General features: G+C 35.4%; 1 protein-coding gene across 9 annotated transcripts in view; it reads left to right on the forward strand.

Moving 5' to 3' along the window:
- The window catches only part of LOC127842542 (RING finger protein 122-like), a 44164-nt gene that overhangs the window by 14562 nt on the left and 5811 nt on the right, over nucleotides 1-23791 (forward strand). The window contains exons 1-3 of one of the 9 annotated variants that reach the window (XM_052372083.1): nucleotides 8447-8498; nucleotides 22529-22646; nucleotides 23405-23444. In XM_052372083.1, coding sequence (XP_052228043.1) covers nucleotides 22555-22646; nucleotides 23405-23444 — 132 coding nt within the window. In that variant the 5' untranslated portion in view covers nucleotides 8447-8498; nucleotides 22529-22554. Of the gene's footprint in view, nucleotides 1-8446; nucleotides 8546-8617; nucleotides 8770-17742; nucleotides 17842-17929; nucleotides 18066-22528; nucleotides 22647-23404; nucleotides 23445-23791 lie in introns of those variants that run through there. The other 8 variants (XM_052372084.1, XM_052372082.1, XM_052372088.1 and 5 more) reach the window with 8 other exon arrangements.

A 23791-nucleotide genomic window follows, 5' to 3' on the forward strand; every position in this document is an offset into this window, starting at 1 on the left:
TTTGTTGTTTAATTGCTGATTAACATATTTGACACAAATCGTGCAGTCCCGCTTTAACTCCTTATTTATGTTGGCTATATTGCACTTTACCGGTACGCTGCCATCATGGATTCCGAAATTTGCGCAACTTAACACTAATTATAAGGGCTTGGGTTATAGTGCGTACCGGTAAAGTGCAATTGCCCCGGACTGTTTAGTTGCTCTTATCCGCAGTTGGTATTCGAACCATATATACTTCAGATGTGTGCCGACATAAGGTGATTTTATCTATTTTACAAACAGCAGCTTTTGTGCGATTTTAAAACAAAAAAGTTACTTAGTTACAAGGACTGTTATGTTGCTCTTATCTGCAGTTGGTTTTCGATCCATAAATGTTTCTTCCCGATTTGTGCAAAATAAGGGTTTATATGAACTACACGGTCGGCAAATTATCACCATTTTACAAACGGAAGCTTTTGTGGGCTTTTCAAACATTGCCTCGTGTGACCTTTTAAACTGACAATATATCGTTCTAAATCATAAAACAATTTCAATGAAATGTACATGTAATTCTTTGGAAACGTTTTTCTAAGCAAGTTAATCATGCTATTCAACAGAATTGCAGTTTACCCATATATTTTTCAAAAGGTCAGAATAGCTTAATTGGTAGAGCAACCCAGGCCGGAATCATATCTTATTTAGATGGCTAATGAGTGGTTTCGGGTTCGAATCCCGATCTGACCTTCGTAGGTAAATTGTGGTTGCAAGGATGGCAACGAATAGTATGACAATCTGTTTTGGGCGGGGTTTTTGGGCTAACAGTTCAGTTCATTAGGTCACATGAAACCCTTTAATATGGCCCGTTTGTTGTTGAATTGCTGATTAAAGTAATAATTGAAAGTTCATTTCCTTACTTTTTCATAAAAGTCTTTACGAACTCCAGGTTCTTCTGCTAGAAGTGCCTTTAATGATTTAATTCAAATATTATCTGTATATAAGTTGTGAGTTAGTTTCTTCACGGTGCGTATATTGTATATTGTCATCTAGAGTCCGTGGTTTCATCTATTACAGATTAATTGAGCTCGCTTTGATGCATCGCCTTATTTCATATTATGCTTTCTCACATTTTTGTTTACATATTTAGAAACAGTGGAAGAAAACCATAACAACGGTACCAAAAATGTATGGGCGGTTAGAAAAAGGATGCTTTTATAGCCCCTTTTAGCTTTTACGTGTTTTCCACAAGACATTGTTTTGTGTACAAAAACAAAACGGTATTTTTCGGTCAATTTTGACCGCGATTTACAGGTTGGCACTGACCCTGCCATAAAATATTTTAACATGGTTAGAAACTGTGGAGGTTCTTCTTTGCAACGATACCATTATAATTAATATCGAATTAATAATAATGTTTTTATAATTCCCTTTTTCCTTTTCAGGGTTTTCTTTACGGCATTTGCGTGTGTAAAAAAACCCGTTAAAACAGGCCGACTTTGTCCGCGATTTACAGGCCGACTACGACCCTGCCATAAAATATTTTGATATGGTTAGAATCTGTAGAGGATCTTCTTTACAACGGTACCATTATAATTAATATCGGACGAATAATAATGAAGTTATAACCATTTATATCGGTTCCGGGTTTTCTTTACGGCATTTGCGTGTGTAAAAAACCCGTTAAAACAGGCCGACTTTGTCCGCGATTTACAGGCCGACTACGACCCTGCCATAAAATAGAATCTGTAGAGGATCTTCTTTACAACGGTACCATTATAATTAATATCGGACGAATAATAATGAAGTTATAACCATTTATATCGGTTCCGGGTTTTCTTTACGGCATTTGCGTGTGTAAAAAAAACGTTAAAACAGGCCGACTTTGTCCGCGATTTACAGGCCGACTACGACCCTGCCATAAAATATTTTGATATGGTTAGAATCTGTAGAGGATCTTCTTTACAACGGTACCATTATAATTAATATCGGACGAATAAAAATGAAGTTATAACCATTTATATCGGTTCCGGGTTTTCTTTTCGGCATTTGCGTGTGTAAAAAAAACCGTTAAAACAGGCCGACTTTGTCCGCGATTTACAGGCCGACTACGACCCTGCCATAAAATATTTTGATATGGTTAGAATCTGTAGAGGATCTTCTTTACAACGGTACCATTATAATTAATATCGGACGAATAATAATGAAGTTATAACCATTTATATCGGTTCCGGGTTTTCTTTTCGGCATTTGCGTGTGTAAAAAAACCCGTTAAAACAGGCCGACTTTGTCCGCGATTTACAGGCCGACTACGACCCTGCCATAAAATATTTTGATATGGTTAGAATCTGTAGAGGATCTTCTTTACAACGGTACCATTATAATTAATATCGGACGAATAATAATGAAGTTATAACCATTTATATCGGTTCCGGGTTTTCTTTTCGGCATTTGCGTGTGTAAAAAAAAACGTTAAAACAGGCCGACTTTGTCCGCGATTTACAGGCCGACTACGACCCTGCCATAAAATATTTTGATAAGGTTAGAATCTGTAGAGGATCTTCTTTACAACGGTACCATTATAATTAATATCGGACGAATAATAATGAAGTTATAACCATTTATATCGGTTCCGGGTTTTCTTTTCGGCATTTGCGTGTGTAAAAAAAAACGTTACAACAGGCCGACTTTGTCCGCGATTTACAGGCCGACTACGACCCTGCCATAAAATATTTTGATATGGTTAGAATCTGTAGAGGATCTTCTTTACAACGGTACCATTATAATTAATATCGGACGAATAATAATGAAGTTATAACCATTTATATCGATTCCGGGTTTTACCATAAAGATTTCCGGATATTTCCGGGTTTTATACCTGCCCGCGAGCCCCGCAAAACCTGTTGTCTTCCTGTATATCTTAACTGCCTCACGGTCTTGCAATTCTCACGCGACACCGGTCTTTACGGACAATAACGTAGTGACGTCACCATCTATGTATAGAATGCCAAAAAGGCCCATTGTGTCACACCGGTCTTTACTGACAATAACGTAGTGACGTCACCATCTATGTATAGAATGAAAAAGGCCTTACCAAAAAGGCCCCAAAGCATACCAAAAAGGCCGAAAAGTGAACCAAAAAGGCCTTAAAGCAATTATTGTTATTTAAGGTTTCAAATTGTGTTTACAAACAAATATACATAAATCAAAATGGAATAAGTCATAAAACAGGTATGAATTTAATTATTTTCTTTATTTGTTGTTTATGTTTAAATATACATTTACGATATATTCAGTCAATGTACAAGCACAGTCACACAATTAATATAACAAAATATACAGTTACAAGCAATTATTTACAGACGATATACAGTCACACTGACAAAATACATCATAATTACATAATAATATTGTTTAACATGTGAATTCTATTATCAATTAAATCAAAATGGAGTAAGACATAGAACATGTATGAACTTTCTTTATTTTCTTTATTACAAAAAATACATTTACAACAAAAATCACATAGAATATACAGTCAACGTGATAAAATACAACAAAATTTAAACAATATAATAAAACATACATGTGCATTACTCCAGCACAACACTTGACCGACCTTGGCCGGGAACTCGGAGGTGGTGAATTGTTTCGCCTCATACTTGTCACATAAATTAGAGATCGAAAGCGGTCGTTAAAATAAGAAACTACGCGAAAATAGAAAATATTTTGCAACGGACACGCTATAGCAAACGAGTGTCACTTTTTACTTGTTTGTCCTCTATATAGAGAAATTAGAAAGGAACATTTAAAACAATATTTTCAAAGGTGGCCAACGTTAAATAAATTTGACATTCTAATGCAATCGGCTAATAAAAAAGACATTATAAACTTTGCTTAATATATTTTTAATGCTAATGAAATGCGTAATAATATAGACAATCAGTTATACTTTTTAATAATATCAATAGAATAAATCATTTTTATTTCTTTCGGTTTTAGTCTTTCGAATTTAATGTAGCTAGTTTTATATCGGTAAAAGTTAAGAACCTTTTCCAAATGCGCAAGTAATTATCAATAGGTGCCAATAAGTGTAATTTTACACCATATGTGGACGTTCTACTAATCCGTTATCAAAACAGATGCCGCAAACTGTGAATGACCCTTGACACTTGGATACCCGGTCTGATTAGCAAGTTTTTTTTGTACATGCAAATTCTTTATTCTTTAAAAAATAGTTTAAGAGGAAAATAATAATATATTATGATATATTATGAACTTAATTATATATGCTTAATATATTTTAGCAGTCACTAATCCATATGCGTATATTTTATTTTATCTATTTTATTGTTTTATATAGTAATCAAGAATAACGTTGTACACTATATATTGTGTATGCTACTTTTTGACGACATTGACTATGTTATACGATTATAACAATGCTCATACCACAACACTCACACAATATCAACACACAATAAATTAATACTCGTGAAGAAATTCGTATAATTTGCACGATTTAAAAACACTGTATTTCAAACGCCAAATAAAGTCCGGTATACTTTCCAATATAATGAATCAAACAAAGCAACTACTATAGACAACTTTGACACATGAACGGGTTATATATTTCTCAATAATTCTGGATCTTGTATATATTTGGCCGCAACGTAAGTTTACAACACCTTCATTACTCATTTGTTGCACTTTTAGATGCAAACAGAAAGTTGAGAGAAAAATAAAATATTCTTAAACGCATAATTCCTACGTGCTAATTGGCGATAATTATGCCGACTTTGATTATACAACTAACGGCTTTTTATTAAAAAACTGAAACATCTATTACTCAAGGAAAAATATTGTGACTAACGAACAATTCATACTGTATGCGAAACGTGTGTAATTCGCGATATTTTTACCGACTTTTATTATAAAATTAATGGTTTTTTAAGTAGACTAATAAAAAAGTTATGATTATTTAATATATATGATAATTACATTCAGCATAACTATTAAATGATAATACAAAATATTGTATGGCCTTTCTGGTATACAATGAGGCCTTTTTGGTTCACTTATGCGGCCTTTTTGGTGCGGCCTTTTTGGGAAGGCCTTTTTGGTAAACGGCCTTTCTGGTACTATACCAGACGTAAACAGATATCAAAGCAGAATACTTAAGAAAAGATCCGCCCACTAACATAATTAATTTTTGCGCAGAGCTTTGGTATTGGCAAATACTCATAACATCAAGATATAGCAATGTTACTTAAAAATCTGCGAATAAGCTATACGTTTCAAGAATGCACATGACTTTTAAGAATTGTAGATAATCTTCAGAGTTACTCAGAAAATGTCTTTTCATGAGTCTTTTATTAGTTAACAATCCGCGTTAATGAACTTGTCTACTTATTAAAAATATTCTCAAAAAAGCAAGATGAAAATAATAACCTAGATTTCTATATTCATATCAAAAACATATGAAAAACATATTTCCCGTCTTTTTTTTTTATAAATAATTTTTTGGAGGGTACGTGTTGACCAAATCGGGTACGAGTTGACTAGTAGGGGTTCGTGTTGACCAAAAATCGGGTACGATTCAAACAATTCAAGGGGCCATGGTCATATGTTATATAAGAAGAGGGCACGTCTAAATCTGAAGAAGTACTAATTCACCCACCGTTGTGTTGACTTGTGGAACAGTTTACCACATAGTGTAATTGATGCCAAAACTATAAAGACATTTGAGAACCGGTTTGATAAGTTCTGGGCTGATCAAGACATTAAGTATACACTGTTGTGACCGGACACAACTTAACATACGAAGATGAAGACGAAGAGCTGGTGCCACAGGACAATGTCGACTACCAGAATCTATTATGTAAATTATGTATGTATGTATGTAATTCGGGTACGAGTTGACCGAAGGTACGTGTTGACTTAGGTACGAGTTGTCTAGCTTCGCGTCGGCGTGTCGATCACTGTGTCCATAGGACACGGGTGCACCCACATTCCACTTATGTCTCAAACCCGTGCTTATGCCGAAAATTGCCAAATTTGACTCTGGCCTAATAGTGTGAATTGACCTGTAGGGGGACTTGTTAAAAGTTTGTCAAAATGAGAATGAAAAACATAAATGAACCATTTAAATCAGGGAGCGAAAATACACTTATGACTTCAGAATCATACCAATGACTGTTCGTTTGTAGAGGTCTCTGCCCTGCTCATACTGAAAACTCATTTTCGTTCACGAATAATCATTGTTAGAAATTTATAAAATTATAAATCGTTACAAACACGGAACGATTGAATAATTTGGAGAGTTATGTTTTTTTCTTTATATTTAGTGACATTATGTCGATTGCTTTATAAAGTTAAAAATATGCAGCGTTCCGATGGAGCCAGATGGTCAAGTGGTTAATGAATTTGCCTTTTAGTATGAAAGTCAGTGGTTCGACCCCTGGTGCGATTAACTTTTTTTAATGTTTTTCTTTCTTTTTTTTAAATTTAATTCTTGTTTTATACTAGAACTTTTGAGTTCCGATTTATAAATTTAAAGTATTTGACCCCAAATTCAAAACTTCAAAACATTCCAAAATCTGTGAACAAGTCGGTTTAAGGCAATGAGAATGGGAATCGCCGTCTCGTATTGGTAGTTTTTTTTTTCAAATTGCATGATGAATGAAAAATACGTGAGTGTGCATTTCAAAGTAAATGAGGTTATTTTGCCTCTGAGGCTGCATTATGTAAAGACCCGGAGTGTGCCCTTGCCCGCCTACCTAATTAACTGACTAGACCCACGAAAGTTGGGACGAATTTAAAATTCCATTTTTCCTAAAAGATATATTTTCTTTGGCTTGGTCTTTTGCGGTGGGTAGAAACAGGAGTACAGGGAGGAAATCCCACCTATCCGGGATGGTAACCACCGACCAAACCAACATGCTGCCGGAAACAGTAATCGAACCCGGTCGACTAGGTGAGAAGCGCGAATACGAACCACTGCGCTATTCGGTCAGCCTTACAAAGTATAATCTCAGACATGCTTCTGAATAGCCTAATTTGACTTTTGACATTTGAGTATGACTTTCCCTCTTATGTAGGGACAGAAATAATACATACGAAATTCCGTCTCCTCATGGTGGCCATACGTGATACGTTACGGGTATTTCAAAATAACATGATGAATTACCAAGTAAAAAGTCCAGACAAGCTGTTGAATGACAAACTTTGACCGTATACGTTCGACCTTGACGTTTAAGGTATGGAGACGGATGCTATTCGCGACAAGTCGTCCTGCAATGGTGCACAGTTGTGCCAAATTATTTTAAAGTCCATCATTAAGTGGCAAAATTATTGCTAAGGCATACAAAACACAAAACTTCGCACAGACGAAAAGGCGGAAATTGCGATCGCTGTGTGTCGCCATCTTCGAAGGAGCGGGAGGAGGCATATATAGGTGTGACACCTACTTTAGCTCAATTGGTCATTGTCGGCCCGGGTACTACTAGCATGTACCCCGGGTAGTGTAAATATACCTAAACGTACCCGGTCGATATAAGACTGTACCCGAGCTTTATTCCCGCCCCAAATCCGATGTCATTAAACGCGCTACCGATTACCGTGAAACAATAATGCTTATCTTAAACAAACTTCTCCTTTACAAAACTGCATCAAAATGATTTGAGTATGAATTTAGGTAATATAGAGGCCATTTAACTGCAAATTGACATCAATATGAACAGAAGTAAGTTTTAAAAATTTAGCCGACAACGACCGATTTAGCGTTAAAATTCCCGGGTACGTTTGAGTTTATTTACCTTACCCGGGGTACATGTAAGATACTTAAGAGTACCCGGGGTACATGTAAGTAGTACCCGAGCCGACAATGACTTATCGAGCCCTACGTTAGTGCTTCCTTTATTATACATCTTTCAATACGTTTTTCTGTGGATGACTAACACAATGGTCTAAGTTTGCGCAGCACAAATTAAATATCATGATCATAAGGGTAAGACAGTGTTCGAATATTATTAGGTTCAGATCTTGGTATTGCACTTTGCTGAGACCACAGCATGATGCCAATACACAGGGTACAACACTCTACATTCACTCATCATTGTGCAACCCTCCGTGATCAAAAGTGCTGCATATTTCTAAAGAGCTCATTTTCTCCTTACGTTTGAATGCATTTTATTGATCGATGTGCTTATTTAATATATCTACGTTGAAAGACTGTTATTGAAGTCAAAATCTCAATGACGAAACCCTGTAGGATGCTTGTATTTGGACGAATTATATTTGTTTAGAAATTGACAGAAGGCATATTTTTTGCAATTATTAGAAGTGGATCAATTCATGTTTAAAAATATAACAAGCTTGCAAATTTTGATACACAAGAATAATGCAAGGAAAGTGTGAAGTTCTAATTGTGTGAGTTGAAGTTAGTGTAATCTAACCTAGAAACATATTAATCGATTAAACTAAGTTAGCCAGATTACGAATGAAACAGAACAAATGTAAACAAAGTAATAAAAAATGAAATACTCAAAACTTACAAACTCAAGAAATATCGGTAATATACAGGGGTGTCAATTTTCCGGATTATTCCGGAAATCCGGATTTGAGCCGTCCAGGGTTGATTTTGAGATGAATGTAAATCCGATGAGTTTGTTTAAGGGGGGTGGGGGTAGGGACACAATTCTTTTAGTGTGGGATCATTTCAGAACGAATATTGTTATAGCATCGTCGGCATTCCGGACATTTGCGCTTGGTACCGATTTTATTTATTTCTGATTGGTAAGCGGCTGGCACTGACATGATGAGCAGTAACTGACAAAGTAAAGCACTGCAATATCATATTTTAAAACAATATGTTAATCAAATTATATTTTGACTGCGTATTTGCTAGGTTACTGGTTTACATTTTCTGCAGTCAAACGATATGCATATTTTATTTCATTTGCAAATGATGTATCGGGACATGTTTTCGGACAGTCGTTTTCGGATGCGGTATGGTTTGTTGATTTTAATTTAATTTTGAAGTTCTTAATATCATTTGTTTAGAATACAAATACACATGCGGTGTTACGGATGGTTTGGTTTATAATATTTGGCATTGTACTCACCAGAAATTGCACCCAGAAAGACTATAAAAAAAGAACAATAAGCTAGAAGCTAGTGCTCAGGGGTGGGGGGGTGGGGGTTGGGCCCTCTCTTCCCTTTATCCTACGGCCTCAGACTCTCGGCTTAATTTTCCGGATTTCAAATTTGGGACAATTGACACCCCTGAATATAGCATGAAATAGAATAAAAGCCGATATTCACATATGGCTATTTTTTGTAAACCGAAATACAGCTAAACGTTAGACGATACACGTTAGATGTATGGGTTGACTTTTCAACAACAAATATTGACAAAAATACATAGTTTGAAAAAAATACCCTCGCCCTCGTATAGGTATTATATATACACAAGGTATGAAACGTATTATATGCCTATTGCTGAAAGATTCTGGAACAATGGACATGACCTTTTTCATCGAAAACACACATCTTTTCTTGCAGTTGCCGACAAGATGAAACTGGATTCGTTAAAAGACAGTAAAAGAAACGTGATTACACAACTAACCGATCTCCTGTTCGGTGTATATATGAGGGTTATTTTTTCAATCTAGGTATTTTTGTCAATATTCGTTGTTGAAAAGTCAACCCATACACAATAGGTGTACATTTAACCAGGGTTTTTTTTGGCAGAAATTCGGCTATGTTCCCAATCCCAAAAAGTATATTTTTTTTGCAAAATGTGGCAAAAAATTCCCAATTGCCAAAAAAAAAAATTCATCTTTTCTGAAAAAAAATGTTTTCACTATCAAATATATACATGTATATAACAAGGTATTCAACTCGAAATCAGTCGAAAAATTGATGAAGTAATGGCTACTCAAAGTGATACACCCTGTTTTTGGGTGATTTCGAATTGAATACCTTGTTTTATATATTTGATAGTGATTTTTTCTAGAAAAGTTGATTTTTCGTTATAATATGATTATTTATCATTCAAAATGATGTTTTCACAAATTAATATCATAACCACACGCTAATCACCTGTGGATTACATGACCGTCTAATAACACAAGCAGCAGGAGCAGAATACATACAGAATAGTGATGACACTGATTTCTACAAAACTGCAGTTTTAACTTCTACTCCGGATGGTTGATTCTTGAGAATATGGTTGCTTTACCACTTACTTGGATAAGATAGAACTTATCATAAAATTGATATTAAAGTGACTTCTGTATTAAATATTAACAAAGTGCACTTTTTATGCCCCCGAATGCCTCGGACTGTCCGTCTGTCTGTCAAACACACTTTGCGTTTAGGTTTTGAAAAATGCTCATACCTTCTATGTCCCTTCAGATAGCAATATCATATTTGGCATGCATGTGTATATGGACTAGACCTTTCCATACTTACACAAATTTTGACCCCTGTGACCTTGACCTTGAACTTAGGGTCCGCGTTTAGGTTTCTAAATATGTGTTAAGGTTTCGAAAAAAGCTCATAACTTCTATGTCCCTTGAATTACAACCTTCATATTTGGTATGCATGTGTATAATAATGGACAAGGGGTTTCCATACGCATAAAAAATTTGACCCCAGTGACTTTGACCTTGAACTTAGGGTCTGCGTTTAGGTTTCGAAATCTGCTTTTAGGTTAAAAAAACCCTCATAACTTATATCAAGCGTTTATAGGGTCATAAGTCATCCTTTGGTGACAGCTCTTGTAATTTCTTACTCACTGCCATAACATTTTAATTTCTGTCATGCTATGAACTTACAAATTAAATCATCTGCAGCCATATTTTTTTTCCATGCCATTGGTATTATTGCAACAGTCACCTCCAACAATTCTCTAAATCACCAATAAATATATTAACCCTTTCCTACATAAGAAGCAAAGTGAAAATGGCTTTCGCAAACAGCATAAATCCAGAACAGCCTGCGAGTAACTTGCAGTCTGTTCATGTTTTATTCTGTTTGCTGCTCATCAGTATCTAAGGTTTGGAGATGAAGCCTCAACAACTTGAATCTTGTAAGAAACTTAGAAAGGTCTTCAATTTAATATAATTTTGTAAGGGTCTACGAATGCATGAAAATACGTATCTAAGTAGTAAAGGGTTAATGTAACTCATGAACAGGGACTTATAACAGAACAGGATACACGGCAGTCATTAATCTGCTATGCCATTAATCAAAACACTCAGATGTCCAAGAAAAACCTCATTTATTACTTATTCTGTAATTAAGTGAATCTCTCTGCATATATCTAGCTATGATGTGCTTGAACTACCTCTCTGACATTTGGTCTGCAAGAATTGTTGAGGAATGATTTCCTGAATAAGGGGGTAGAAGATACCATATTTCATTTATGTTAAGTGATGCAGTAGACTGAAATCATGTCAACAGCTTGCTTTAACAAGGATTTCGAAATTTAGGACTGCTGGTATTTAAATAAGCAACGTCTTTGCGGCTTATGGATTTGGTGTGCGCTTAGCGACCAAGCGGTCACCATTTTGATCCCCGCTGTGAGAGCATTATTTAGATCTCCCCCCAAAACATCAAGCACTGTTTGATGGTATAGGTAAGGTAAGGTATAGCCTAGGTCTAGGATGATATGTTTTTGGGCGTAACTTATGAGTGGATCGTCTTTCATGTGAAGATGATCATAGAAGGCGGAATTATGGCTCGAGAAGGTTTTGGCGGCAATATGGTCCTTTTTTGAACTGCCCTGGTATTTAACATTTAATCCCAAACTTTTGTGCTTTCAACTGCTCTTTAACTACTTGTTGATCTAGCTCAACTTTTCACAGTTTACCTTCCTCTAGAGCTGATGGTAAGGAACTAGGTGTGGTGCAAGTTTTGGTAGGATTATGGCCCTTTGCCTGTTTAATTAATATCGGACGAATAATAATGAAGTTATAACCATTTATATCGGTTCCGGGTTTTCTTTACGGCATTTGCGTGTGTAAAAAACCCGTTAAAACAGGCCGACTTTGTCCGCGATTTACAGGCCGACTACGACCCTGCCATAAAATAGAATCTGTATTTGCAGTATTTATATCGATTCCGGGTTTTACCATAAAGATTTCCGGATATTTCCGGGTTTTATACCTGCCCGCGAGCCCCGCAAAACCTGTTGTCTTCCTGTATATCTTAACTGCCTCACGGTCTTGCAATTCTCACGCGACACCGGTCTTTACGGACAATAACGTAGTGACGTCACCATCTATGTATAGAATGCCAAAAAGGCCCATTGTGTCACACCGGTCTTTACTGACAATAACGTAGTGACGTCACCATCTATGTATAGAATGAAAAAGGCCTTACCAAAAAGGCCCCAAAGCATACCAAAAAGGCCGAAAAGTGAACCAAAAAGGCCTTAAAGCAATTATTGTTATTTAAGGTTTCAAATTGTGTTTACAAACAAATATACATAAATCAAAATGGAATAAGTCATAAAACAGGTATGAATTTAATTATTTTCTTTATTTGTTGTTTATGTTTAAATATACATTTACGATATATTCAGTCAATGTACAAGCACAGTCACACAATTAATATAACAAAATATACAGTTACAAGCAATTATTTACAGACGATATACAGTCACACTGACAAAATACATCATAATTACATAATAATATTGTTTAACATGTGAATTCTATTATCAATTAAATCAAAATGGAGTAAGACATAGAACATGTATGAACTTTCTTTATTTTCTTTATTACAAAAAATACATTTACAACAAAAATCACATAGAATATACAGTCAACGTGATAAAATACAACAAAATTTAAACAATATAATAAAACATACATGTGCATTACTCCAGCACAACACTTGACCGACCTTGGCCGGGAACTCGGAGGTGGTGAATTGTTTCGCCTCATACTTGTCACATAAATTAGAGATCGAAAGCGGTCGTTAAAATAAGAAACTACGCGAAAATAGAAAATATTTTGCAACGGACACGCTATAGCAAACGAGTGTCACTTTTTACTTGTTTGTCCTCTATATAGAGAAATTAGAAAGGAACATTTAAAACAATATTTTCAAAGGTGGCCAACGTTAAATAAATTTGACATTCTAATGCAATCGGCTAATAAAAAAGACATTATAAACTTTGCTTAATATATTTTTAATGCTAATGAAATGCGTAATAATATAGACAATCAGTTATACTTTTTAATAATATCAATAGAATAAATCATTTTTATTTCTTTCGGTTTTAGTCTTTCGAATTTAATGTAGCTAGTTTTATATCGGTAAAAGTTAAGAAACTATTTCAAATGCGCAAGTAATTATCAATAGGTGCCAATAAGTGTAATTTTACACCATATGTGGACGTTCTACTAATCCGTTATCAAAACAGATGCCGCAAACTGTGAATGACCCTTGACACTTGGATACCCGGTCTGATTAGCAAGTTTTTTTTGTACATGCAAATTCTTTATTCTTTAAAAAATAGTTTAAGAGGAAAATAATAATATATTATGATATATTATGAACTTAATTATATATGCTTAATATATTTTAGCAGTCACTAATCCATATGCGTATATTTTATTTTATCTATTTTATTGTTTTATATAGTAATCAAGAATAACGTTGTACACTATATATTGTGTATGCTACTTTTTGACGACATTGACTATGTTATACGATTATAACAATGCTCATACCACAACACTCACACAATATCAACACACAATAAATTAATACTCGTGAAGAAATTCGTATAATTTGCACGATTTAAAAACACTGTATTTCAAACGCCAAATAAAGTCCGGTATACTTTCCAATATAATGAATCAAACAAAGCAACTACTATAGACAACTTTGACACATGAACGGGTTATATATTTCTCAATAATTCTGGATCTTGTATATATTTGGCCGCAACGTAAGTTTACAACACCTTCATTACTCATTTGTTGCACTTTTAGATGCAAACAGAAAGTTGAGAGAAAAATAAAATATTCTTAAACGCATAATTCCTACGTGCTAATTGGCGATAATTATGCCGACTTTGATTATACAACTAACGGCTTTTTATTAAAAAACTGAAACATCTATTACTCAAGGAAAAATATTGTGACTAACGAACAATTCATACTGTATGCGAAACGTGTGTAATTCGCGATATTTTTACCGACTTTTATTATAAAATTAATGGTTTTTTAAGTAGACTAATAAAAAAGTTATGATTATTTAATATATATGATAATTACATTCAGCATAACTATTAAATGATAATACAAAATATTGTATGGCCTTTCTGGTATACAATGAGGCCTTTTTGGTTCACTTATGCGGCCTTTTTGGTGCGGCCTTTTTGGGAAGGCCTTTTTGGTAAACGGCCTTTCTGGTACTATACCAGACGTAAACAGATATCAAAGCAGAATACTTAAGAAAAGATCCGCCCACTAACATAATTAATTTTTGCGCAGAGCTTTGGTATTGGCAAATACTCATAACATCAAGATATAGCAATGTTACTTAAAAATCTGCGAATAAGCTATACGTTTCAAGAATGCACATGACTTTTAAGAATTGTAGATAATCTTCAGAGTTACTCAGAAAATGTCTTTTCATGAGTCTTTTATTAGTTAACAATCCGCGTTAATGAACTTGTCTACTTATTAAAAATATTCTCAAAAAAGCAAGATGAAAATAATAACCTAGATTTCTATATTCATATCAAAAACATATGAAAAACATATTTCCCGTCTTTGTTTTTTATAAATAATTTTTTGGAGGGTACGTGTTGACCAAATCGGGTACGAGTTGACTAGTAGGGGTTCGTGTTGACCAAAAATCGGGTACGATTCAAACAATTCAAGGGGCCATGGTCATATGTTATATAAGAAGAGGGCACGTCTAAATCTGAAGAAGTACTAATTCACCCACCGTTGTGTTGACTTGTGGAACAGTTTACCACATAGTGTAATTGATGCCAAAACTATAAAGACATTTGAGAACCGGTTTGATAAGTTCTGGGCTGATCAAGACATTAAGTATACACTGTTGTGACCGGACACAACTTAACATACGAAGATGAAGACGAAGAGCTGGTGCCACAGGACAATGTCGACTACCAGAATCTATTATGTAAATTATGTATGTATGTATGTAATTCGGGTACGAGTTGACCGAAGGTACGTGTTGACTTAGGTACGAGTTGACTAGCTTCGCGTCGGCGTGTCGATCACTGTGTCCATAGGACACGGGTGCACCCACATTCCACTTATGTCTCAAACCCGTGCTTATGCCGAAAATTGCCAAATTTGACTCTGGCCTAATAGTGTGAATTGACCTGTAGGGGGACTTGTTAAAAGTTTGTCAAAATGAGAATGAAAAACATAAATGAACCATTTAAATCAGGGAGCGAAAATACACTTATGACTTCAGAATCATACCAATGACTGTTCGTTTGTAGAGGTCTCTGCCCTGCTCATACTGAAAACTCATTTTCGTTCACGAATAATCATTGTTAGAAATTTATAAAATTATAAATCGTTACAAACACGGAACGATTGAATAATTTGGAGAGTTATGTTTTTTTCTTTATATTTAGTGACATTATGTCGATTGCTTTATAAAGTTAAAAATATGCAGCGTTCCGATGGAGCCAGATGGTCAAGTGGTTAATGAATTTGCCTTTTAGTATGAAAGTCAGTGGTTCGACCCCTGGTGCGATTAACTTTTTTTAATGTTTTTCTTTCTTTTTTTTAAATTTAATTCTTGTTTTATACTAGAACTTTTGAGTTCCGATTTATAAATTTAAAGTATTTGACCCCAAATTCAAAACTTCAAAACATTCCAAAATCTGTGAACAAGTCGGTTTAAGGCAATGAGAATGGGAATCGCCGTCTCGTATTGGTAGTTTTTTTTTTCAAATTGCATGATGAATGAAAAATACGTGAGTGTGCATTTCAAAGTAAATGAGGTTATTTTGCCTCTGAGGCTGCATTATGTAAAGACCCGGAGTGTGCCCTTGCCCGCCTACCTAATTAACTGACTAGACCCACGAAAGTTGGGACGAATTTAAAATTCCATTTTTCCTAAAAGATATATTTTCTTTGGCTTGGTCTTTTGCGGTGGGTAGAAACAGGAGTACAGGGAGGAAATCCCACCTATCCGGGATGGTAACCACCGACCAAACCAACATGCTGCCGGAAACAGTAATCGAACCCGGTCGACTAGGTGAGAAGCGCGAATACGAACCACTGCGCTATTCGGTCAGCCTTACAAAGTATAATCTCAGACATGCTTCTGAATAGCCTAATTTGACTTTTGACATTTGAGTATGACTTTCCCTCTTATGTAGGGACAGAAATAATACATACGAAATTCCGTCTCCTCATGGTGGCCATACGTGATACGTTACGGGTATTTCAAAATAACATGATGAATTACCAAGTAAAAAGTCCAGACAAGCTGTTGAATGACAAACTTTGACCGTATACGTTCGACCTTGACGTTTAAGGTATGGAGACGGATGCTATTCGCGACAAGTCGTCCTGCAATGGTGCACAGTTGTGCCAAATTATTTTAAAGTCCATCATTAAGTGGCAAAATTATTGCTAAGGCATACAAAACACAAAACTTCGCACAGACGAAAAGGCGGAAATTGCGATCGCTGTGTGTCGCCATCTTCGAAGGAGCGGGAGGAGGCATATATAGGTGTGACACCTACTTTAGCTCAATTGGTCATTGTCGGCCCGGGTACTACTAGCATGTACCCCGGGTAGTGTAAATATACCTAAACGTACCCGGTCGATATAAGACTGTACCCGAGCTTTATTCCCGCCCCAAATCCGATGTCATTAAACGCGCTACCGATTACCGTGAAACAATAATGCTTATCTTAAACAAACTTCTCCTTTACAAAACTGCATCAAAATGATTTGAGTATGAATTTAGGTAATATAGAGGCCATTTAACTGCAAATTGACATCAATATGAACAGAAGTAAGTTTTAAAAATTTAGCCGACAACGACCGATTTAGCGTTAAAATTCCCGGGTACGTTTGAGATTATTTACCTTACCCGGGGTACATGTAAGATACTTAAGAGTACCCGGGGTACATGTAAGTAGTACCCGAGCCGACAATGACTTATCGAGCCCTACGTTAGTGCTTCCTTTATTATACATCTTTCAATACGTTTTTCTGTGGATGACTAACACAATGGTCTAAGTTTGCGCAGCACAAATTAAATATCATGATCATAAGGGTAAGACAGTGTTCGAATATTATTAGGTTCAGATCTTGGTATTGCACTTTGCTGAGACCACAGCATGATGCCAATACACAGGGTACAACACTCTACATTCACTCATCATTGTGCAACCCTCCGTGATCAAAAGTGCTGCATATTTCTAAAGAGCTCATTTTCTCCTTACGTTTGAATGCATTTTATTGATCGATGTGCTTATTTAATATATCTACGTTGAAAGACTGTTATTGAAGTCAAAATCTCAATGACGAAACCCTGTAGGATGCTTGTATTTGGACGAATTATATTTGTTTAGAAATTGACAGAAGGCATATTTTTTGCAATTATTAGAAGTGGATCAATTCATGTTTAAAAATATAACAAGCTTGCAAATTTTGATACACAAGAATAATGCAAGGAAAGTGTGAAGTTCTAATTGTGTGAGTTGAAGTTAGTGTAATCTAACCTAGAAACATATTAATCGATTAAACTAAGTTAGCCAGATTACGAATGAAACAGAACAAATGTAAACAAAGTAATAAAAAATGAAATACTCAAAACTTACAAACTCAAGAAATATCGGTAATATACAGGGGTGTCAATTTTCCGGATTATTCCGGAAATCCGGATTTGAGCCGTCCAGGGTTGATTTTGAGATGAATGTAAATCCGATGAGTTTGTTTAAGGGGGGTGGGGGTAGGGACACAATTCTTTTAGTGTGGGATCATTTCAGAACGAATATTGTTATAGCATCGTCGGCATTCCGGACATTTGCGCTTGGTACCGATTTTATTTATTTCTGATTGGTAAGCGGCTGGCACTGACATGATGAGCAGTAACTGACAAAGTAAAGCACTGCAATATCATATTTTAAAACAATATGTTAATCAAATTATATTTTGACTGCGTATTTGCTAGGTTACTGGTTTACATTTTCTGCAGTCAAACGATATGCATATTTTATTTCATTTGCAAATGATGTATCGGGACATGTTTTCGGACAGTCGTTTTCGGATGCGGTATGGTTTGTTGATTTTAATTTAATTTTGAAGTTCTTAATATCATTTGTTTAGAATACAAATACACATGCGGTGTTACGGATGGTTTGGTTTATAATATTTGGCATTGTACTCACCAGAAATTGCACCCAGAAAGACTATAAAAAAAGAACAATAAGCTAGAAGCTAGTGCTCAGGGGTGGGGGGGTGGGGGTTGGGCCCTCTCTTCCCTTTATCCTACGGCCTCAGACTCTCGGCTTAATTTTCCGGATTTCAAATTTGGGACAATTGACACCCCTGAATATAGCATGAAATAGAATAAAAGCCGATATTCACATATGGCTATTTTTTGTAAACCGAAATACAGCTAAACGTTAGACGATACACGTTAGATGTATGGGTTGACTTTTCAACAACAAATATTGACAAAAATACATAGTTTGAAAAAAATACCCTCGCCCTCGTATAGGTATTATATATACACAAGGTATGAAACGTATTATATGCCTATTGCTGAAAGATTCTGGAACAATGGACATGACCTTTTTCATCGAAAACACACATCTTTTCTTGCAGTTGCCGACAAGATGAAACTGGATTCGTTAAAAGACAGTAAAAGAAACGTGATTACACAACTAACCGATCTCCTGTTCGGTGTATATATGAGGGTTATTTTTTCAATCTAGGTATTTTTGTCAATATTCGTTGTTGAAAAGTCAACCCATACACAATAGGTGTACATTTAACCAGGGTTTTTTTTGGCAGAAATTCGGCTATGTTCCCAATCCCAAAAAGTATATTTTTTTTGCAAAATGTGGCAAAAAATTCCCAATTGCCAAAAAAAAAAATTCATCTTTTCTGAAAAAAAATGTTTTCACTATCAAATATATACATGTATATAACAAGGTATTCAACTCGAAATCAGTCGAAAAATTGATGAAGTAATGGCTACTCAAAGTGATACACCCTGTTTTTGGGTGATTTCGAATTGAATACCTTGTTTTATATATTTGATAGTGATTTTTTCTAGAAAAGTTGATTTTTCGTTATAATATGATTATTTATCATTCAAAATGATGTTTTCACAAATTAATATCATAACCACACGCTAATCACCTGTGGATTACATGACCGTCTAATAACACAAGCAGCAGGAGCAGAATACATACAGAATAGTGATGACACTGATTTCTACAAAACTGCAGTTTTAACTTCTACTCCGGATGGTTGATTCTTGAGAATATGGTTGCTTTACCACTTACTTGGATAAGATAGAACTTATCATAAAATTGATATTAAAGTGACTTCTGTATTAAATATTAACAAAGTGCACTTTTTATGCCCCCGAATGCCTCGGACTGTCCGTCTGTCTGTCAAACACACTTTGCGTTTAGGTTTTGAAAAATGCTCATACCTTCTATGTCCCTTCAGATAGCAATATCATATTTGGCATGCATGTGTATATGGACTAGACCTTTCCATACTTACACAAATTTTGACCCCTGTGACCTTGACCTTGAACTTAGGGTCCGCGTTTAGGTTTCTAAATATGTGTTAAGGTTTCGAAAAAAGCTCATAACTTCTATGTCCCTTGAATTACAACCTTCATATTTGGTATGCATGTGTATAATAATGGACAAGGGGTTTCCATACGCATAAAAAATTTGACCCCAGTGACTTTGACCTTGAACTTAGGGTCTGCGTTTAGGTTTCGAAATCTGCTTTTAGGTTAAAAAAAACCTCATAACTTATATCAAGCGTTTATAGGGTCATAAGTCATCCTTTGGTGACAGCTCTTGTAATTTCTTACTCACTGCCATAACATTTTAATTTCTGTCATGCTATGAACTTACAAATTAAATCATCTGCAGCCATATTTTTTTTCCATGCCATTGGTATTATTGCAACAGTCACCTCCAACAATTCTCTAAATCACCAATAAATATATTAACCCTTTCCTACATAAGAAGCAAAGTGAAAATGGCTTTCGCAAACAGCATAAATCCAGAACAGCCTGCGAGTAACTTGCAGTCTGTTCATGTTTTATTCTGTTTGCTGCTCATCAGTATCTAAGGTTTGGAGATGAAGCCTCAACAACTTGAATCTTGTAAGAAACTTAGAAAGGTCTTCAATTTAATATAATTTTGTAAGGGTCTACGAATGCATGAAAATACGTATCTAAGTAGTAAAGGGTTAATGTAACTCATGAACAGGGACTTATAACAGAACAGGATACACGGCAGTCATTAATCTGCTATGCCATTAATCAAAACACTCAGATGTCCAAGAAAAACCTCATTTATTACTTATTCTGTAATTAAGTGAATCTCTCTGCATATATCTAGCTATGATGTGCTTGAACTACCTCTCTGACATTTGGTCTGCAAGAATTGTTGAGGAATGATTTCCTGAATAAGGGGGTAGAATATACCATATTTCATTTATGTTAAGTGATGCAGTAGACTGAAATCATGTCAACAGCTTGCTTTAACAAGGATTTCGAAATTTAGGACTGCTGGTATTTAAATAAGCAACGTCTTTGCGGCTTATGGATTTGGTGTGCGCTTAGCGACCAAGCGGTCACCATTTTGATCCCCGCTGTGAGAGCATTATTTAGATCTCCCCCCAAAACATCAAGCACTGTTTGATGGTATAGGTAAGGTAAGGTATAGCCTAGGTCTAGGATGATATGTTTTTGGGCGTAACTTATGAGTGGATCGTCTTTCATGTGAAGATGATCATAGAAGGCGGAATTATGGCTCGAGAAGGTTTTGGCGGCAATATGGTCCTTTTTTGAACTGCCCTGGTATTTAACATTTAATCCCAAACTTTTGTGCTTTCAACTGCTCTTTAACTACTTGTTGATCTAGCTCAACTTTTCACAGTTTACCTTCCTCTAGAGCTGATGGTAAGGAACTAGGTGTGGTGCAAGTTTTGGTAGGATTATGGCCCTTTGCCTGTTTTTCCCTATTGAATATATTGACCTGAAATATTGTCTTAAACATCTTTTTAACAGCCTTGCAAATAACCTTTCACAGCTGTATTACCTTAATATTTGAGATGATTGCCTTGAATGTTACTATGGTTGCGACCAGTTTTGTGCAGAATTTAGGCCCTTCGACATTTGTCAACTGCTGAATATATATTTGATTTGTCTGTTTCTACTTATCTTGTTGTGGGGGAATCAGTGCCTGTCTGTGACACATATCTAGTTTTAGGTTTATTCTTATGCACTCCACTTACGTAAATACCATTATTTATTTGAGCCTGCATCTGGGAAAACAGGACTTAATGCATGTGCTTATAATGTGGTCCCAGATGAGCCTGTGCTGTCTGAAAAAGCTAATTAGAGACAACACTTTTGGCCTAAACTGGATTTTATCTATAACTGGAGACTTACTACCGTAATTACTCTTAGTTTTCGGACACTTATAAATAATAAAAAATGTTCGTGTCAGAAAATTTAGATACGGGAAATATAAAAATATTACAGGTGTCCAAAAATTTAGAGACAACAATTTAATGCCCGAAAAATATTATTGTATTGAAATAAAAGCAATAAATCAATGCACACTAGTGTTTCCTGCTTTGAAAAAAATACAACTTCACAGCTTTGCTAACTCTTGCATGAAATGATACAGAACAACAAAGTAAAAACATTATAAACATACTGCTTTCTTAATAGGAAGATATCATTTAAAATTATGTGGGTGAAGCGATTGTTTTCTACCGGTATATATTACCTAATTATGCAAATGTTATGGTCTATTGCCCTCAGGCACTTGTCTCCCAGGTTTTATGACCTTAATTTGTTTGTAAAAACCCATGCTCGAGGTGTCACAAGATAAGGGAATACAGTGCCGAAATCTGGTAAAATAGTGTTGTAAAATATACTGTCCGAAAATTAAGAGTCATTAATTATAGAGGAAAATACGCATGTCCAAAAATTAGGTGTCGTGAAAAATAGTTATATCGGCCAAAAAGGGGGTGTCGGAAAACTTTGAGTGTCCGAAAACTTTGAGTAATTACGGTAAACAAGCTGAAAGTGACTATAAAAGCTGAAAGTGTTTGCACAGTATGTTGAGGTTATTTGCTGTTTGCTACTCATCAGTATCTAAGGGTTGGAAATAAAGCCATTAAAATTTGAATCTAGTTAGAAAGTCCTTTAATTAAACTAACTTTCTAAGGGCCCACAAATGCGTCAAAATACGTATCAAAGTGATCAAGAGATAGGTCCAGTTTTCCCAGGCTTATATATCATCTTGTTTCAGGTGTGGAATGTGATCTAGCTGCATGAATGGATTTCCCGGGGAAAATCTCCCTGCCACTGTTTGGTATTGGGTTGTTCATGGTGATGATTAGCCTTGCCCTCTGCTGTTATATGTGGAAGTAAGTATTTGAGAGTCATGTTCTGAGAAAACTGGGCATAATGCATGTGCGTAAAGTGTCGTCCCAGATTAGCCTGTGCAGTTCACACAGGCTAATCAGGGACGACACTTTCCGCCTAAATTGGATTTTTGCTAAGAAAAGACTTAATTTAAACGAAAAATGTCATATAAGCGGAAAGTGTCGTCCCTGATTAGCCTGTGTGGACTGCACAGGCTAATCTGGGACGACACATTACGCATATGCATTATGCCCAGTTTTCTCAGAACGCGACTCATAATATCAGGTCTAGGCTCACCCTGGCCAAATTTACCTTTTTATGTCTGGAATCTTATTATTTTTTGATGTTTTATGGGTGATTATACAGTTCTTATGCTGAATTTTTTTTGTAGCAATTAACAAAATTGGTGAATGGCAGAGTAAGCCCTTTAGAGTGTTTTATGGATTCAGAATAAAAACAATTCTCAAGATGCTTTAAATTTATGAAAAAGCTAATGTCTGAGATCGCCAAATGCTGAGCAGGACTTTGTCTCACTGTAAAACCGTTTTGTACAGATTTTATCAGTGTGAACTAAATTTGCTGAAGAGTCTTCTAACAAATATAAACAAGTCAACTTTGCAATAAGTACTGATGAAAATAGCATACAAAACGCAGCACAAAACATAATAATTTTGGTTGACCCAATATTCTGTCTATTTAATTGTTACATTTATTTAATTGATATTTCTAAACTCTGCTTAATGTATGTATTTTATTTCAGATTGAAAAGGGGTGCTCTGAAAGAAAGAGGTTACAAAAATGTAAGGTCATTACATACTTTTGTGATGGCATTATATGTTTAAGTTTAAACATTTTTTTTACATAATTGCATGCACTAATATTAGGTTATTTGCAAAATTTAACAGCGATATACATGTGTGTATTTAAACAAAACACATCTGTTATACTCAGTTGAACGCCTAGTCTGCAAAAGGTCGCAAGTGTTTACAACATTCTGATATGGTAGTGATTAGTCTCATGAAATAAGCCCAAGAGATCATTTACATGTAGATAGTCATTTTAAGTATTTTTTGTTTAGTTACATGCCTTTTTGCAGCTCTGCAATAGGGCTGTTTTTATGTCCCCCACCACTTAAGTGGTGGACATA

Source organism: Dreissena polymorpha, chromosome 8 (assembly GCF_020536995.1).
Source record: "Dreissena polymorpha isolate Duluth1 chromosome 8, UMN_Dpol_1.0, whole genome shotgun sequence".
NCBI lineage: Eukaryota > Metazoa > Mollusca > Bivalvia > Myida > Dreissenidae > Dreissena > Dreissena polymorpha.